Source organism: Pterocles gutturalis, unplaced genomic scaffold (assembly GCF_000699245.1).
Source record: "Pterocles gutturalis isolate BGI_N339 unplaced genomic scaffold, ASM69924v1 scaffold25638, whole genome shotgun sequence".
Taxonomy (NCBI): Eukaryota; Metazoa; Chordata; class Aves; order Pterocliformes; family Pteroclidae; genus Pterocles; species Pterocles gutturalis.
In genome coordinates this window covers 14,863-32,404 of record NW_010126346.1, presented here as the reverse complement: position 1 = coordinate 32,404, position 17,542 = coordinate 14,863, and the positions used below count along the sequence as shown (strand labels likewise).

At 42.1% G+C, this 17,542-nt stretch overlaps 1 protein-coding gene across 1 annotated transcript in view; it reads right to left on the bottom strand.

Annotated features, from left to right (window-relative positions):
- Positions 1-326: 326 nt before the first annotated feature.
- MOB2 (MOB kinase activator 2) overlaps positions 327-17,542 on the bottom strand; it is a gene marked incomplete at its 5' end in the record, with an annotated part of 32,073 nt that continues 14,857 nt past the window's right edge. The window contains 4 exons of the mRNA XM_010078959.1: positions 327-1,641; positions 3,237-3,361; positions 9,726-9,819; positions 11,032-11,192. Coding sequence (XP_010077261.1) covers positions 1,331-1,641; positions 3,237-3,361; positions 9,726-9,819; positions 11,032-11,192 — 691 coding nt within the window. The remainder of the gene's footprint in view (positions 1,642-3,236; positions 3,362-9,725; positions 9,820-11,031; positions 11,193-17,542) is intronic.

Here is a 17,542-nt window from a genome sequence, read left to right as displayed (position 1 = left end):
TCCACAGATATGGTGATACAGTATTTACTGCAAAATATCCAGGAGCCCACTGCATTTGCAGAATTTAAGTATGTACAAACACAAAACTTGCTCCTTTACAAGTGTTGCTTATCTTTGGAGTGCTTATCTTCAGATTACCTGGGAAGGAGGTTCCTAGCAGTACCAGAAAGCGCAAGGAATTGACTATAAATGTAAGATTATAGGGTGGAAGACAAACAATTCTTTACAGAGCTAGTTGACAGCAGGGCCAACAGCATTCAGTGGTGAAAGGGAGGCCATATGGGTGGATTCCAGGATTTTTGACGCTGCAAACACAAAAACAAAGCTTATGGCTGATAGATTTGTTTTTATTATTATAGAACAGATGAACTAAAATAAGCCAACAATATAATTTTATGCCAACAGCCATCTTTCTAGCACAGGCGGTGACTGACTCAATGTACCCTTCTCCCCTCTCCCCGAGCCTCTCTTCAATGGGAAGTAAGTAGCGGTGGCTCTTGCACATGGGTTTGGGACTCCAGTGATCTTACTCTTTTAGTTGTAGAGGTGTGCCTGGGAAAAGACGAGGCAGGGGAGCAGAGAAAAGAGTATGTATGTTGTAGGAGCAATAAGCAGAAAGGCTTGTGGATCCTCTTGCATGTTCATGTGTTGTGACCAAGGAGATGGGACAATGGGAGAATCATGACCACTTTCAACATGTAGCAAGCCCCTAGAGTTGCTACTCAAGCCAGGAGTTTCTTCCTGTTCCAAGCTAAAAAAGGGCAAGATGCACTCAACTGGGGAGTTTTTGGCAGGGTAAGGGGCAGTCTATGTAAAATCAAACCAACAAAAACCACCCCCACCCCCCACAAAAAAACCCAAACAAACCTGCGTTTTAAGCCACTTCAAAGTAAAAGTCACTCCTTATAATATAATAGATATTTTTTTAAATGGCAGGACCACCATCCTAGAAAGACAAAAGGCTTGCACTCAAGACCGAAGAAAGAAAAACAAAAAAACAACCAACGAAACAAACAAAATAAACCCCAAAAAAACCCAAGAGTGGCCCCACTCTCAAGCTTGGCTCTTCTCTAAAAACAGCACTCATCATCCATCTGAATAGGTAAAAGGAGGAGTGGACAGAAAATAAAATAAAATTGGTGCAACTTCTCGCCAGGTGGCGCATTAAACCAAAGCTCCATACAGTCCCGTACGACTACGCGTCCTGTGGTGGCAGCATAATTCTTTCAGCTTTCATTGCTGTATATGTCTGTATGTATATCTGAACATATACATACACACAGAATATATAATATTGTTTATAATGTTAGTTTTGATCCTGCAGGAGGGCTCATCTCTCTTTCACATGGTTCTGTGCTCCTGCGCTGTTGCTGCTCCCGTTGCCACTCCCGTTACTGCTGCTCCCGCTGCTGCTGCAGAGGACCTCTGTAAGGTCGTCCATGATGGTGGTCTCTTTAGGGTCCACGAGGTTGAACTCCCTGATGAATAGGATAAAGTGTGTGTAGAGTGTGTTTAAATGTCCGTGCAGCTCCAGTGCCAAAGTCTCCTTAAAGTGTGAGGAGTAAATATGGGCCAGCACATGGAACAGGTACTTGCAGATCTTCTTCACTAGGGACTCAAATGAGTTTGGGAATTCCTTGCCTGAAAGGGAGACAGAGAAACACCATGATAGCTCCAGCTGCTCACCTTCAGCCCCACAGCAGCATTTGTTTGGGCTGAGCTGTGCGTAAGAGCAACTAGCCCACCCTATAGAGCAGACAACTTGTGGGCCCTGTATCATCCTCTCATCAATTCCTTTTTACAGGAATTCGGGGGAAGAATCAACAGACATTTTAAGCATTTTCATTTGAAGTTAAGTTTTTAACCCAAAGGATTCAAAAATCAGGAAGCAGTTGTAATCATTCTTTAAAACCCCAACATTTTTTGTTACTAGCTGTAAAAATAATTAGAGGTTCTTCTAGGTCCTTATCGAGTTTGTCCAGGAGTAGCAGATTTTTCCCCTGGAAGTAGATAATGCTTGGGAGACCAAGTCACAGATCCTGAAATGGCAGGTAAGGTAGCTAAGCCAAGATACGAGTCTTGGTATGGGGCAGCAGTTTGGCTAACTGTATGTAACAACTTCCTTCATTTCATTGTTGAAATGCTATCAAATGGAAAAAGAAATGGAAGGCAATACTGGGCGCCTTCTGTCAGCTGCAGCTGAAATTGTGGTTGCTGGAGCCGTACTGTGCCTGCATAGTAAAAGACGACAATTATTGAACAACTACTTTGGTAACACAAAGTGAAACTGAGGCAAGCAAAAAAGCAACACCTGCCATCCTGTGCTTGATGCCCAACATGTAGTATGTTACTGGTCTAAAGGGCACCTTAGCCACAAGGACAAATCACTTGCATGAAAGGCCCTTATTGAACTAGAAAAATAATATTGAAAAGAAAAAGGTCAACTGCAGCTGGCTTACTAGAAGCTGGCCTCTTCGCAGATCAAGATGTGTGTAAGCAAAGGTTACTAGCTCAACATTTGCTATCTGGTAATGTCCTAGTTCACCAACTACCTGTTGAAGGGGCTCAAGAAGCCAGCTGCTTTTAGTCCTGATGAAGCCCACCTGTCATAACTTCAGGTCTCTCTTTTTTTCCCCTTAACCAAAGGCACTGCTTGTAGCAATCTCATTAGGATACAAATTTGAGTTACTTTCCTATTGCTTTTCAACTCTTAAAATCACACTCTTATTTAATCTTTGGAAGGGAAGGGAGACTGCAAACAATCTGTGAGACAAGACCTGGTTTGGCAAGGAAAACAAGCCATATTCCTAGCAATCCAGTTTACTTCCCCCTTAATGCATCGGGACTCTGAAGGAAATAGTAAAACAACAACAAGGTTAAATTTTACTAGCAGCAGGCTGTATTGAACACATGCTGACAGTTTTCAAATGTTTACTCTCTCTGAATACAGGCTAGAAGATCTGAAAATGCTTGAAGAAAAAGATGTACTCCTGATAAAATATAAGCCCAGGGGACAGGATTGTGAGCCTTTCACCCCAGTTCATATGCCAACAGTGCACGTCTTTCTTACTGCAAGACTGAACCAAACTTGAAACCTCCCTTTAAAAAAACAAAACTATCAAACAAACAAGTGAGAAAGCTGTCTGGTATTAACACATATGCTGAATGCCAGCTTTCACCTTACTTATGGCATCTGCAAAGAGCTGGAGGAAGCACCTGTCCGAAAGCAGACATACCGTATTTTGTTGGAAAGACGTCCTCGTCTGTCACTAGTTTCTGCACTGAACTCATGACGAAGTCAACATACTGAGGAGCAGTGCACTTGATCTTCTTTCCCCGCTCATCATACCAGTAGTACTGTCTGTGGAGAGAATTGACAGTGTCACCACACTATACCTGGGCTCCTCAGCTCTACTCCTCTAAGAGGTTAGCATCTAAATAATATAAAACAACAGCTGCAACATTGCCAAAATACACCATAGCTGCTACAGAAGAGATTCACTTCAGGGTACCTTTCTACATCAAAACCCTTGAATTTCTGTTAGCCAATTTTGTTTCTCTTTACCAATTTAGTAGTAGCACTAAGCAGAGAAAGCCTGCTGACAAGTCTCTGGCGAGCAGCTCTACTGAGACAGTGATAACCAACTCCCTGCCCATGAGGGACTGGGGGTTTACTTACAATCTATACAACTGTACAGGAAACAACTATTTCTAAAGTGTAACGCCACTGCACAGTGATAAATTGCTGATGATGCTTAATATCACAAATTAGTCTTGTAGTGTAGTATTATCAAACAGACAGAAGGTGGCTCCAAAACACCGCTTTTTTTCAAGCTGGTGCTCTGCTGTACTGGCAGCAGTTTTAAGCACTACAAACTCTGTTCCACAATGCAATCTGGAGAGAGGTTTTGGGACCCTACCAGTGTGCCTTAGAACTCTGCTCCTTTGGTTACAGACACCCCAAAACATCTGAATTTTCATTTGACTGTGCCACCAGTGAATAATACTGTTGGATCTTAAGGAACAGGAGATATTAGCATATTTCCTGGCTCTTCAAAAGCCACCATAATTCAGTCAGTTAGCCATAATCATCTTGATTAACTGCAGCCATTCCTCACCTAATGGAGAATCTGAAGGCTACAAAAGCAAAAGCATGGAATGTTTTTTGGGGGGATTTTCTTTAAGTCATGGTTAATTAAAGCACCTCTCACTGTTACCAGGAGCAGCTCTCCATCGCAGTAGGCATGCACCGTGAGAAATGTCTTACAGATAAGGAATCTGGCAAAACACTTTTTTTTTCTTTTTTTTGCTGTTGGCACATTAAGAGTTGTCTTGAGTTCCCATTGCTGAACTCTTCCTTCAAACAGTCTAAGCTCCAGGTGCAGTCCTATATCAATCATGATGGGACTGATAAGAAATCCATTGTATTGGGCTTCCCAGAACACAGCACAGGTGCGGTTTGCTGACTGCCTTTGGAAGCAAGGTTGGAAGTGGTTTGAGCATCAGAACTTTGCTCGAAAGACATGAGCCCATAAAGCCAGTGTACCCTTTTTTTTGTCTGTCTGTTCAGCTCCAACTCCGCTGCTGTTGGCTAATGATCTGGCATTGCTCACACAAATCACTAAACAAGCCTCATTGTAGCCCTAGAGAAAATATGACTTCAGTGTGATGTTTAGCCACCTTTGGACACTTTTTTTTCATGGAAGACAAAGATTAAAGTTTAAATATTTTTTCTGTGCCTAGCAGGACTAGACTGCATTGAAGTGGAAGGATCTATACATGCCACTTGGGAAGTGGAATTTTATGTATACTGACCAGCAGAACAGTCCTGAAGCAACTAAAGAAGAGTTTTAAGTAGCAAATGAAAAGTTTTTATTTAAAATGTGTTTTCATTGCCCCAAAAGATTCTTCAGGTATCTGAGGGTGGTGAGGTGAAGACACTAATGACACTGTTCATGCCCCAAGCCATATGAAAACAAGAGGAAGCTCCAGAACTGAGTAGTGCAGACCTTGAGAGGAAGGGCAACTGAAAATTAGTTCTGCATACACTTAGAATTTTTCTTTCCGCTCATTTTCAGCATGTGGTGCTTGGTCACTCAGTTGTTTACTAGAGAGAGCAGGATTGACTGCAGGAGGGCATAAAAAGTTGAGCAAGTGGATGAAAACAGCAGGAGTTAAAAGCTCTTTGTACAGCTATGTCAGGCATAAAAACTAGCATTTGAGCCCTTAGGCTTCGACTGTGTTCTTCATCACTTCTTCTTTCCTTTATACAATCCACATACACGGAATTATACCATGTAGTGCACAAACATAAGCGACCTCATTTGTCTAGTCCTGCAGTAAGCTGGAACGGGACAGTTCCAGGCAACTCTGACTTACTTTGGCAGTTTTCTCATGCTGCAGAAATCCTCAATTGCAAGATAGAATGCATAGTTTAGAGTTGCCATTAGGTGCAAAAATCAATCTGAATAATTGGATTTTAGTTAAACAGTTTGCCAACTGTACAAGTTCACTTACATGAAAACATAAGCGAATAAACCTGCTGTAACATCCCACTGCATTCTCTTTTTTGCCTTTCCTTGAAAACTAGGCTAATTATGCAAAATAGGAATTTAAAAGAACAATCATTAAGAGTAATAGGATAACTACAAGGATTGTCCTGTTGATTAGAGTCACATCTTCCTTATGTTTCAAGTGCTGTGAACAGACTCTTCACAGGTCTAGGAGGAAGAGAGGAGCCCCTGCCATGCCGTGAACATCTCACACCTGGTACGCAGCTCCCACCCATGCTGGAGTTATCTCCGTCAGCAAGATAGGAAGCAGGCTGGGGCCACCGAAGGGCTCAGCTGGGCACAGAAGCATAACTGCATTCCAGCACTGGCACTGTGACAGTGCAGTCCCATATTAGGCAATGGATGCGAAGCAGAAAGGACAAGACGACGACATTTAAAGGTACTTTCCAAAAGTGCTCACTTGACAGAGATTTTGATTATTTCCTATCTATCTAAAATTCTGGCAGATTTAAACTTCCCCAGTATGGAGAGCATGAGGAATCTGCAGGTCCATTCTAAATCCTAGGGAGAAATTACTATGGGTTTAACAGAGAAAAGCCTGTGATGCGAATAATAAAGTACAACACATCTGAAGTCACAGTGCTGCGTCTTCATGTATGCACAAATTTTATCCCTTCTAAAACATTCTAGGTTTGTGTTGATGACATAGAAGCCAAGGCAGAACAGCAGTTACATCAGTAAAAAAGAAAAGCTTCTGGAAGGAAGGGCAAATGCTGTGGAGGTTATGTGGTCTGGAAAAAAAAAAAGACAGACAGTCCTGCTAGAAATACCAAAAGATGGGTTATGAAGAAAGCAGAAGAGTAAGGGCAGTAATATAGGGCTTGTCAGCAACTCAGAATAGCTTTGATGGTTTGACAAGGGCAAAGCAACGTTTAGATGGGGGAAAAAAAAAAAAAAAAAAAAAAAAAGAGAAAGGAGCTACCATACAGCTCGGGGAACTTATAAATACAAGAAAATGTAAAACATGCAAGTCCAAGTTAAAATTTCTTCAAGGAAATACTCTCCATATGCAGAAACACTAAAGGCACGGTAGACATGAGAAAGGAGATTTTAAAATTAGAAAAAAATTAGTAGTAGGGAATTACCAATCAATGGATTTCACTGGACCAAAATGAGACCTTTCACTCTTATCTGTAGGCTGCCTAGAAGTTTGCATCCATCCTCGACTTCTGCCTGAAGAGTTTTGTAATCTGTCTTGGGAATAGCACTTACCTAGGCTCTTAGTTATCACTTCACTACTTTTGAGAAGTTTTGCCCAAATGTCAGCTAGAAAGCCAGTTTACAGCTCGTGGTGCTTTAAAGCTAGTTTGTGTAACAATAAGCTATAAAGCATAGTAAATCTAAACAGTAAATACTGTGTTAAAAATATACTACCTGCTTTACAGCAAGTGTTAAACATATAAATTAGCACAATTAAGTAACTCCCAAAGTTACATTCACACCACCCTCATTAAATTTTGAAGATAACTGGCCATTCTGATATTTCTCTTGGCATTATCCCACCTTGCCAGCAAATGCTTCCATCTGTTCTACAAGGAGACTAAGTTTTGGTCAGATGTTTCTTAGTAACCCTAGGCAGAAATTCTCTTCCTCATTGTGTGCGGATGGCTGTGCTATCTCATATATCTGACAGAGGGCTGAAAGCTGCATCTGTCTGCAGTTTGTCACTTGCCTGGAGCTTCTCTGAGATGTTAGAAACCTTACCTCAAATATTTCACTGCAACTGGTGTTTATTTTGCTAGCAAACCCTCTAAACTTAGGACCGAGTATTTGCAGTGCATTTGAATGCAAAGTAAATGGACAAGCAACCTGTTCTCAATAGTTACTTCAACATCTCAACCAGAAACACAAAAAGCCCTCCTTCCTTAGGTGTGACCAGAATGGTGTGATCCAAAATAAGCCTTAGAGCTGGGGGCATGGAAAACATCAAAGAGGGACAGAATGCAGACCTTCATCCTGAGCAGCACTGAAAAAAATGCCAAACTGCACCCTTATTCAAAGGTACTGTAGTTCTGTGTCAACCTCATAAAGGTAGATGCTGTTTTATTCCAAAGTACCCGAACAAACAGATTACTGCCACAGAAGGTCAGATCTGGAGTGACCATGAAGCTGCTCAGCAACTGACTCTTAGTTTAGGTGGTAATCTGTATACTGGAGACAGGTCAGAGGCACAATCTATCATATCAGCTGTTGTTTCTCCAACGCAATAAGCGTGTCCCTACCTTACTTTGTTAGGGCAAAAAAACAAAACAAGAAAGGGGATGGAGAAGAAGCACATGGCTTTGTCATAGTCATAATCTGCATGAACAAATGAGCTGCTTTGAGGCAGTTCTCCATGTTCCATTTAGGCATATCTCTTCCAAAAGGGAAGAGGTAGGAAAGGCGTAACGTAAAGGATTATCCAAGATCGTCATTAAAAATACTTGGAGAACACAATTATGAACAGGGCCTTCAAACTGTACTGAGGTGTGTAGCTAGGTGATCTCACCTCTGTGGTTTTTTCATAGACCTCTACACTTGACAGAAGAATGAAATACGCAGCCTACAGTTTGCGAACATGAATCAGCCATCTGTCCCTGAGTACAGGAAGATACTGAAGTTGTTATGATTTAGCTAAACACAAACTGTTTCAAGTGCTTCACCCAAGTGCAGACATGCTTCCTGTTATTCCCAAATAGTGCAACTTTTCAATTTTCCAAAACAAAGGATAGGAACATTCTGCTATTGGTCCTCACCGCTAAAAATACAGACTACAGCTGGAGGCACCTACAGGCACTTCCTTTCTTTATTCTGCAGCATAAACTGCTTCCAGAGAACTCTTGTTTAAGACCCAGTAGAGCAGAATGGAGCGATACTTATGTAGGTTCCGTACCACCATCTCCTTTTAGCTACTATTTCCCATCCGCCAAGTGGATAAACAGTTAAACTCAGTCCTTTGGACAGCCAGTGCTACATCAGGAATTAAAACAGGAGAAACCTTGGGAGCAAGAGTCAACAAAATACTCATCTTACTGATCACCATTTCTCATTTAGAGACACACTGTCTCCTCCTGATAAAATCTGGGTCCACCCTGCTTTCAAAGTCCCTAGCATGGCTTTAATTCTCTACTGACAGTTATCTTTCCAACTTTTACATGCAAAAATATCCTCCGTGCACTTTGCATTCTTCAGAGTGCTCTCAAAGAAAGCCCCTGATATTAATTTCAAGTGTACAAGGTAGCCTAGTACATGAAGCAAGGATTCCTTTCTAAGCACTATGTAATTATTGTTAGAGACATACTGTAGAGCTCTGGTTCTGGTGCATACATGCCCTGGTATGTTTGTTTGATGTACTGTAACATTAACTGCTCAGTCTTCTGTTTTAAAATCCATCTCAACTAAATTAATCCCAGGAAATGCATGAGGAGGGAAGAAAAGGACTATCAGCACATGTGCTGGAGAAAAAAAACCCACAACACAACAGGCTTATTCATACTTGACTAGATCTCATATTCCATCATGTTGGGCTGTGCTAATCAAGAGCAGGAGTTTATGGTAACTTTTTCTTACATTCACTACATACAGTAAAACTACAAAGCTTGCTTTCATAAGTGACAGCTAGTCAACATTTAAAAAGTCTACTAAGTCCTACAGGGGGAGAGTGCCAAACCAAAACGTTTTCCTTACTCTGTGCAAAGCTGCCACTTGTGTCCTCTGTGCCCAGGGGCTCAGGCAGAAAGCCAGTGGCTCACGTCAAGCTAGAGGTTATCCGTCAGCAGCCTGGTGCTCTGTCAGCATTCCAGCTATCAAAAGCACCCTCGGAGGTTTTAGCAACTCGTTTATCCTCCCCAGCCTTCTATGGAATCCCAGCACTGTTACCAGTATGGACAGTTCTGCCTTGCTCTTCTTCCCCTCTCCCCACAAGGCAGTCATTTGCCTCTGATCTGACCTTATAAAACCAGCTCAGAACAGTCAAAGACTCTCATCCTTCTAGTCCTCCACAAAAACAGATTTCCACCACCCTTCACTGCCGAGGGGAGAGAAGAGGATGTACAGCTGCCACGTTCTCACTCAGTAGGATCTGCTGTCACACACTTGCCCAATGCCATCCCATACCAATATCCTCCACCAAGCAACTGCATGGAAACCTTGTAATTGTAAATATTGACTTACGTATTGCACACTGCCATGGTCTGACATGACTCTCCTGTACAGAATTCTGAGATTGTACTATACTGTAAGTTGATGTGATGAAAGAAAGTTGTTGCTGAAAAATAAACACAAAGGAAAGAAATTCAGAAATAAAATACTTTCAAACCCTGGTTATCCTCCAGACAATTATTTAAACAGAGCAAGTGAAGTGACCTCAGAGTCTTGAGCTTGCATACAAATTTAAACACGATTTAGCTAAACAAGTCTAATGATGAACTGCAAAACAAAGAGGTACACAGAATGAAAGCTCTTGTTTTGATTTAAGATGAAAGCACCATGATGCATCAGCTCTTATTACTCACTAAGCAGCAAGACTGGAAAGTGTCTCCATCGCCAGCCTCACCTTTACCGTAGAATACTCTGCTACAAGCTGAAGGCAAACAATTTGCTATGTTCTTTTGAAGTCAGACTTCAAATGTACAGTGGCTAGAAAACACCATTAGTAGTTCTCATGACATATCTCCTTTTTAAAAAACAGCATGAAAACTAGTACACTTCTACTTTTTAAAAATCTCCTGAGATAAATTTAACATCTTAATACTCCTCAGGGGGCACCTCACTTTTTCTTAATGAGTGTCTATAAAATTTCCCAGTGTACAGTTTAAAGTAGTTGCTTGCTACTAGCACATACTGTTGAAAATGTAAACAAGACTGTGTCACAGCTGCAGGTCAGGACTGGCAGATGAAGCAGAGGCACAAGACAGTGTGGCAAATCAGAACTGAGATGCACAGATACAGCATTCAGTCACAGCAGTCAGTCACATCTCTGAGTTCCAGCTTGACTACCATTTACATTCACAGTCATTCCACCAAAGCTTGGAAGGAGTGGGGAGAAGAAATCCAACCAAAGGACTTCAGAACTTCTGGCTTTAAGCATAACTTGTTTTACATACAAGTTAATAAACTACCATTTTTATAATGCTTCTGGAAGATCAGCAGCTTGAGTCAGAAACACGCTGAACCATCCAGTTTAGCAAACAGTCAAAGGGAATCTGATGGTCCCCAAAAGAGCATCAAAAATTTTAATGCCCCAGTGAGGGAGCTGGAAAGAGGAAACGCATTGATGCTTCCATGCTGCTAAGCACAACTGGTTTGTACATAAGACAGCTTAATTACTATTCAAGGATAATGACATGCCTTATGCAGTAAGCATAAATAGCCACTGAGTGTTTTTTTAAGCACTGAAATCAGTAAAAAGCAACAGAGTGAATGAATGCCTTCTTGGGTGTGGACAGCAAGCTGAGAGCTGTGTGATCACAATACTCACTGTTGCTGGCTAGCCACTCGTTGAGGTCTATTTCTCGTGGTAACATCACTAGCTCTTTAAATTCAAAGTCAGTAATTCTGGATTTTGTGTATTCTGGCTCTAGGTAAAGTTTCTTCTCTTCTGGTGCTGGCTTTTTACCATTTGGCTTTCCCTTGGACTTCCTGCAAGAGATTAAAAAGAGAGAAGAAAGGTTACCTTCACTGTAGATGAACTGCTACAGAAGCCTGAAAGAAGCTGGTGGCTCCCAACTCCTGTATTTGTGTTCACACTGTTCCTCCTGCCTTCCCTCCCCTTAGCTTATGGCTTGTTTTTATTAAAGCAAAAGATAATTTCTTTAAAAGTTTATTTGAACTCAGTCACTTTTTTCACATAACATTAGAAGTTTTGAATGACATTAAGAAACTCCAGACAGAGCTGCTCCATCTCCATTGCCCTTCTGTCAGTTTAGATTGCAAATTATTGGGAGAGTGACAGTCTCTATGCCTATGAATAGTCGTGACAGCGGGACGGCACTGTGCCTGAAGGAGCTAACAGTCTGCTGCATCATACCTTTAACTGTCACCTGCAAAACCGCAGTTTGAGGGGCAGTAAAAACTGACTGCTGCAAGATAGCTCTCAGTCAGAAAAATGCTCTGTCCACACAATGTGCTGGCAGTGCTCGTTCAGAGCGACAGCATTCCTCGCTGCTCCAGCCCTGCGTTCTCTGAGATTCCAGAAGCCTTCTGGAAGGGAGCATCTTTGACTCCAGCCAGAAGCACTGATCACTACAACATCTGCTTCCTCCACTCACAGGATACCTGAGAGAGGAAGATCTTAAACTTTTTCTGAAAATCCTTTAAAATCTGATGCATTACAAAATAACCTTCCATTTGGATTTATAAAATCAGACAAACCAGAGTCCATAAAATGCATTTATCTCCATGGCATATTGTGACTCTTCATCTATTTCTGAAGTGTTGTTATCACTAGAGTTTTCCTCCCACTCTGTTTTTAACATCCTCAAACTAAACTCTCAGCCCAACCCATATTCCTGGGCTGGGGGCTCAGCAGTAATGACTTCTGAGAAGGGATGGCGAGGCAGCACTTTGGTCTTTCACGCTGTGCAGTCAAACAGCGTAGAGTGTCTGCTTCTAGAGTTAGAAAATCCACCTAACCAGAGACAGAAGAGCTACTTAACGGTGAGGGATAAGTACAGTAAGGCAATACTTGCTGTGTACTATCACATGAATACAAGGAGGAGATGCCAGGATTTTTTAAGATCAGGTTTTCTTGGTTAAAAGAAGGATCTGCAAAACCAAGACAAGCTCACCTTCGCAGATGACTGCATTAAAAAAAATAATAAAAAAATTATTGCCATTGAAACTCATCTAGATCCCACCCATAGGAAACTGACTTCGCATTCTGGCTCTTAACTTTAAATAATCTTCCAACTGTGCCCTTGTCTGAGAGGCTTGATTTTTGCTGTGAGGATGGGCTCCACATCCTTCCTGGAACAGTGTTTGAAGTGTCAGTGCTTTCCCCAAAGAAAGTGTGATTACTGAAATTTTTCTCTTCATGGGCTCTTTACTGATCTGTTCATTAAACCCATCCTCAGAATGACTCATCGTCCACATCATCAGCTCTGCAGTAGGGACAGACCGAGACTGGCCTTCCACAACACAGGAACACCGTAACAGTACAGCTCCGTCACCAGAACCACCACTGTTACTGTCCTGAACTTGCCTGGAGTCTTGCCTACTTCTCTCTAAGCGCTGAATTAAGACGAGAGGGACTTTAAGGCTTCAGGAAGGCCATCAACAAGGAAAAATCAAGGAAAACTTAGTGACAGCGGCACAATGTACACTTACATCCTCACAATAGGTTTACACAGGACAGATGTGCAGGAGGCGCTGCAGGAGGTGTCTGGCAGGGAGAAGGTGGTCACACTATTTCTATATGTTAATGAAAATAGGGAGAGGACGCCTGTGACATAGAACATCTTTTTAAAGAATACAAGTATGAGAATAAACTAAAACCAGTGTTTGTGAAGATGAATTTAGCACATCGCTACTCTTGCACATTTCCTGCTATCTCCTCTTTCCACAGCACCGCATTCCCATTCAAATGAAGCCTGCAAGGTTTGTGCCTTACACTTATTTAATGAAGCAACCTGGACTAATTCTCATAGGTGCTCCACAAAGGGATGTTTGAGGACATACAGACTCAGATGTTCCTCAGCGCAAGGCTGAGGGGTTGGTCCGTTAGACCAACAGCTCCGGTTGTCAGTTAACTCATCTTGTCTTCAAACCCCTCCATTCGCTAGATGCTGTTTGAACCTCTCCATGTAAAAACAAGCTACAGGTAAGAAACCTCACCATGTGAAAACAGGAAAGAAACTAAAGTCCATGAAAGCAAGAACTGCGGGGGGGCCTTAAAGGTATTTAAAGCAGCTATGAAAGATCTACTTAATTTATCTTTGGGCCCAAGACTTCAGTTTTTCACAGAACTTGAGGTGATATTCAAGGAAAATGTAATAGCGTAACACAACAGTCTCGTTCGCCGGTCTGTAACCTGACTTTACGGAGGTGAGGCAACATGTTTGACCTCTTCCTTGTGCAGGAAAACCATGTTGAGACTTGAAACTACCTTATCCCGACAGTCAACAGCATAAATCCAGTTGAAACTATGCACTTGGTCCCCAGCTAGTAAAAAATACTCCAAGGCCACTGATTTGCTGAATTCCCAGCACCGGCTGCCTTACTCCTACGCTGCTGAAACCCAGCCTGGCACACTCCATACGGCACCTTCGTACCTGCTGGGCCTCCGACAGACAATATTCAAAATACTCTCTAGGGGTTTTTCCAGACCGTTGGGTTTAGTGGGCTCTGGTTTTGGGGGGCAGGATTCGAGCACCGAAGGGTAACTTGATTTTTCACGAAAAAGAATATTTCCAGTAAAATCATGCAGAAAATACTTTCAACTTCAGAGATGGGTTTGACAAACCACATTAACCACACTTGGGAGAAAAAAAGCGATCAGTGACAAATAGTTTGGATAGAACAGAATTTGTGTCTTTGCTTTACTTCAGGATACTGAAACCAAGGGCCCCAGGGTAGGACTGTGCCACGTCAGCTCAGAGCAGGCTTCTGAGAGGAGGAGGAGCGGAGAGAGAGCCCAAGAGGTCAAAGACAGTCTGTCATAGAGCCAGGCTGGGGAGGGAAACCACAGGAGGAAGCCAGACGTACGAGGCTGAGGTAAGCCTTCCATTGAACAGAAATGGATAGCGTGCACCTCCTCACTTCACATTCCTCGCCATTGCAAGAGAAGAAACAAGAATTCAACACTAAATATATTTCACAAGTTTGCTAATGCCAATGACTATACATTGTCCTTTTACAAACCCCAAACCTCCCCTTTCCACAAAAATGTCAGTTCTCTGTTAGATGAGTCCATGCAGCCACTTTGATTCTTTTCAGCACATTGTGTAAGTCTGTCCACAACTGCCTTGTGCTGGAACTGAAGCATTTCAAACAGAAGCTTCCTGAAGGATCCCATCCTCTGCCCTTTTCCAATGCTTTTGCTCGGTTTAAAAAAGAACCTGACTCATGGGTATCCTCACTGAACCTGCAAAATGCCCAGAACCACTGTATCAAAGGGTTTACTCTGGAACCTGAACGTCAAATCACCACGTGCAGTACACTCTTCTTTTAACCTTTGACAGCTGCTGAGAACTAAAGCGAGACCACAGAAATTGTTCCTACCAGCAGATTTTCATGACCTGCATGCAGTGCAGTTGGGATACTACATAGCCCATGTATTTTAAGTACAAACTGAAAAAAGAAAAAAAAATTCCAGTGTTAAAAACATCAAGTTTTGAACTGGAGCACACACCTTCCCTTCATTAGGCGGAACTTAGGTTACAGAGTCAGACTTACTCGTATTAATTGAGTCACGCTCCGTCTAGGTTGTAAAACTGTGGGTTTCGTTTGGGAACTGTCAATACTAGTCAATACTAAAGCATTTTCTTTACAGACTTACAGAGCTGGAGCATACATCAGTACAGAGAAAACCAGTTTAGAAACATGATTACATACGATTAAGAATCAACAAATAATAGTTCCATATTCTAGATAAACCAAAGCTCACACATCCACAATGAACAGAATTACAAATAGTGTAAAGCTCAGAAGTTACCTTCCTTCTGCTCTCCCCTACCTCCAAGGTCACTGTTGTTTCAAAGACTTGTAAGAATATACCATCTACCTGGAACCATCCAAATGTGCAAAACAAAGCATACGTGTTTTCCTTTGTTGTGAGCTGCTCACATTCAAGATGCCTTCCTCAATTTTTCATTTTATGTTTAAAGTACACAAATACAAAAACATTTCTGAGATTTCCCAGAACACCCTCACAAGTGAAGACTATAGCAGCGAGCATCAAGCAGGACATTCAGCAACAGCACCTTCAGTCTGCTTCCAATGACAGGAAAAGTGGCAAGAACAGCAGAGCTTTGCTGTTCTATTCAGGAGACACCAAAATCCATGACCTGTAGATGACTGCTTACTAGAAAATGTACCTAAATGTTACATAAGACCACAAAAAGAGCAATGCCTCTCAAAACAGAGATATAGCCACCCTAAGGCAAACCAAAGTCCTGATTCATGTTTACTTGTGTCTTTCTTTAAAAATAAGAGATTTCTGCTAAATGTGTCTTAACACGTCCATGACAGATGAACTATAGCTCCAAAGCAGCTGGAGGAACAGCTGGTGAGCAGCAGTTTGGTGAAGGTCTGTCAAGAGGTTAGACCAAAACCTGTCTATCAATGCTTAACTACTAATTAATCAATGCTTAACTACTAATTAAGGGAAGAAACACCTTTAGAGAATCCAAGGAGACAGCACTCAGCAGTTTCTATTGACAGGCAAACCAGAGTACAAACTAATTCTTCAGCTAACTCCCAGGATAGGTTTGTGTTTGGTTGGTTTTGGGCACTCAAGTGAAGGTGATGCCACGGGCCACGTCACACCCACAAGGAAGTTAGAGAGGGAGAAGGGAGATGGCAGAAGAGAGGCCACTCGTCTACAGTCTCAGAAGAAGATTCCGCAAACTGGCTCCAGCCACAGACAGTACATTCACTAACGCTTCTAGCAGGCCTTCCGTACGCAGCCTCGCGTTCAGCTGAGAAAACACAGCCGCTGGAAGCTTGCCTGGATTTCACTGCAGAAGGAGATGTATGAGACACGCCACCAAGTGACAGGCCCACTGGGCTGTGACGGTATTTTTCCCTGGTCTAACTGCTTTGTTAAGATCGAGTAAAACTGCCAATTTCCCAGCTTGTTCTCTTATCCCATCTCAGTAAAGATCCGCCTCTAATCTTTCTCTCATTTCCTTCTTGATCAGATGCCCAGTAGTTTCTTGGTTTAAAAAACCCCAAATTCTGGAGCATCTTCAAAGCACCATCCAGGTACTAATTTAGTTTTACAACCATACAAGGACAGTATTATTCCCACTTCATAGCAGAAACTGGCTGTACGGTTCAAAGTTTATTCCTGGTACAAATACTAAAGACATGCTTCAGTTTAAACTGATGTGGTGTTCGGAAAGACACACATGTGAAGCAATCTGATTGAGCTGAAGAAGGATCAGAGATGCTTCATAACCTGATGTAGCTCATATCACTTTGGAATTGTACCAGGCACCCATGGGTTTGGCCATGAGATACAGATTTATGACAAGGTTGATCACACAGCATACTAGCAATTTATTAAATACCAAAATTCCCTAAACTCACGCAATTTCAGATTATCTCTACCAATCCAGGATTCCTTTGTTTCCAGCGGGAACCAGCACAGCTCTAATAATTTCTTGCTGTCTGCAGCAAGCTGCGCAGTTTCTTACACTGCATCTGAAACTGGAATTTCAAGGACAAACAGTGATGCTTCAATCGCCATCTCCTACTCTTCACACCCAACTACCCTTAGGGTGAGCAGCTGTTTATTTTTTCTTTTTTAAATACAAATAATCAGTGGCTTTTCTCTTTTTAATGTGCCATACTGAAGTGGTTTTAGTACCAGATATAAGAGTAACTTCCTAAAGTTAAAAAGTTTATAAAAAAAAAAAACCCGATAGTGATAAGGAGCAGAGCTGCATGCAAACTCCAATCGCTTTGTGCCCTCTGGATCAGGCACCAGTGTCAGGTTCCAAGCCAAGTCTCAAGCACACTGATTTCCATTTGAAAATTGACAGAACAGGTCCAACAGGCCTTACATGGCAAATTCATCTCCCTGTTTGCAAACCTCAAAACTCACAAGCCATCTCAAGTCTGTGGGGATCCAAATCACCATGGATTATGAACCTTACAGGACAAAGATGCTGATTTTGTGATTAACAGCATTTATTTTTTTAGTAGCTAACCCTATTTCTTACTTGAGGTTAACTGGTACAATCCCAGCAATCCCCAGCAAATGTAGAGGACAGCACCTCCTGACTGTCCATCCAGCCCTGATGGGATCAGTCAGTGCTGGCAAAAGC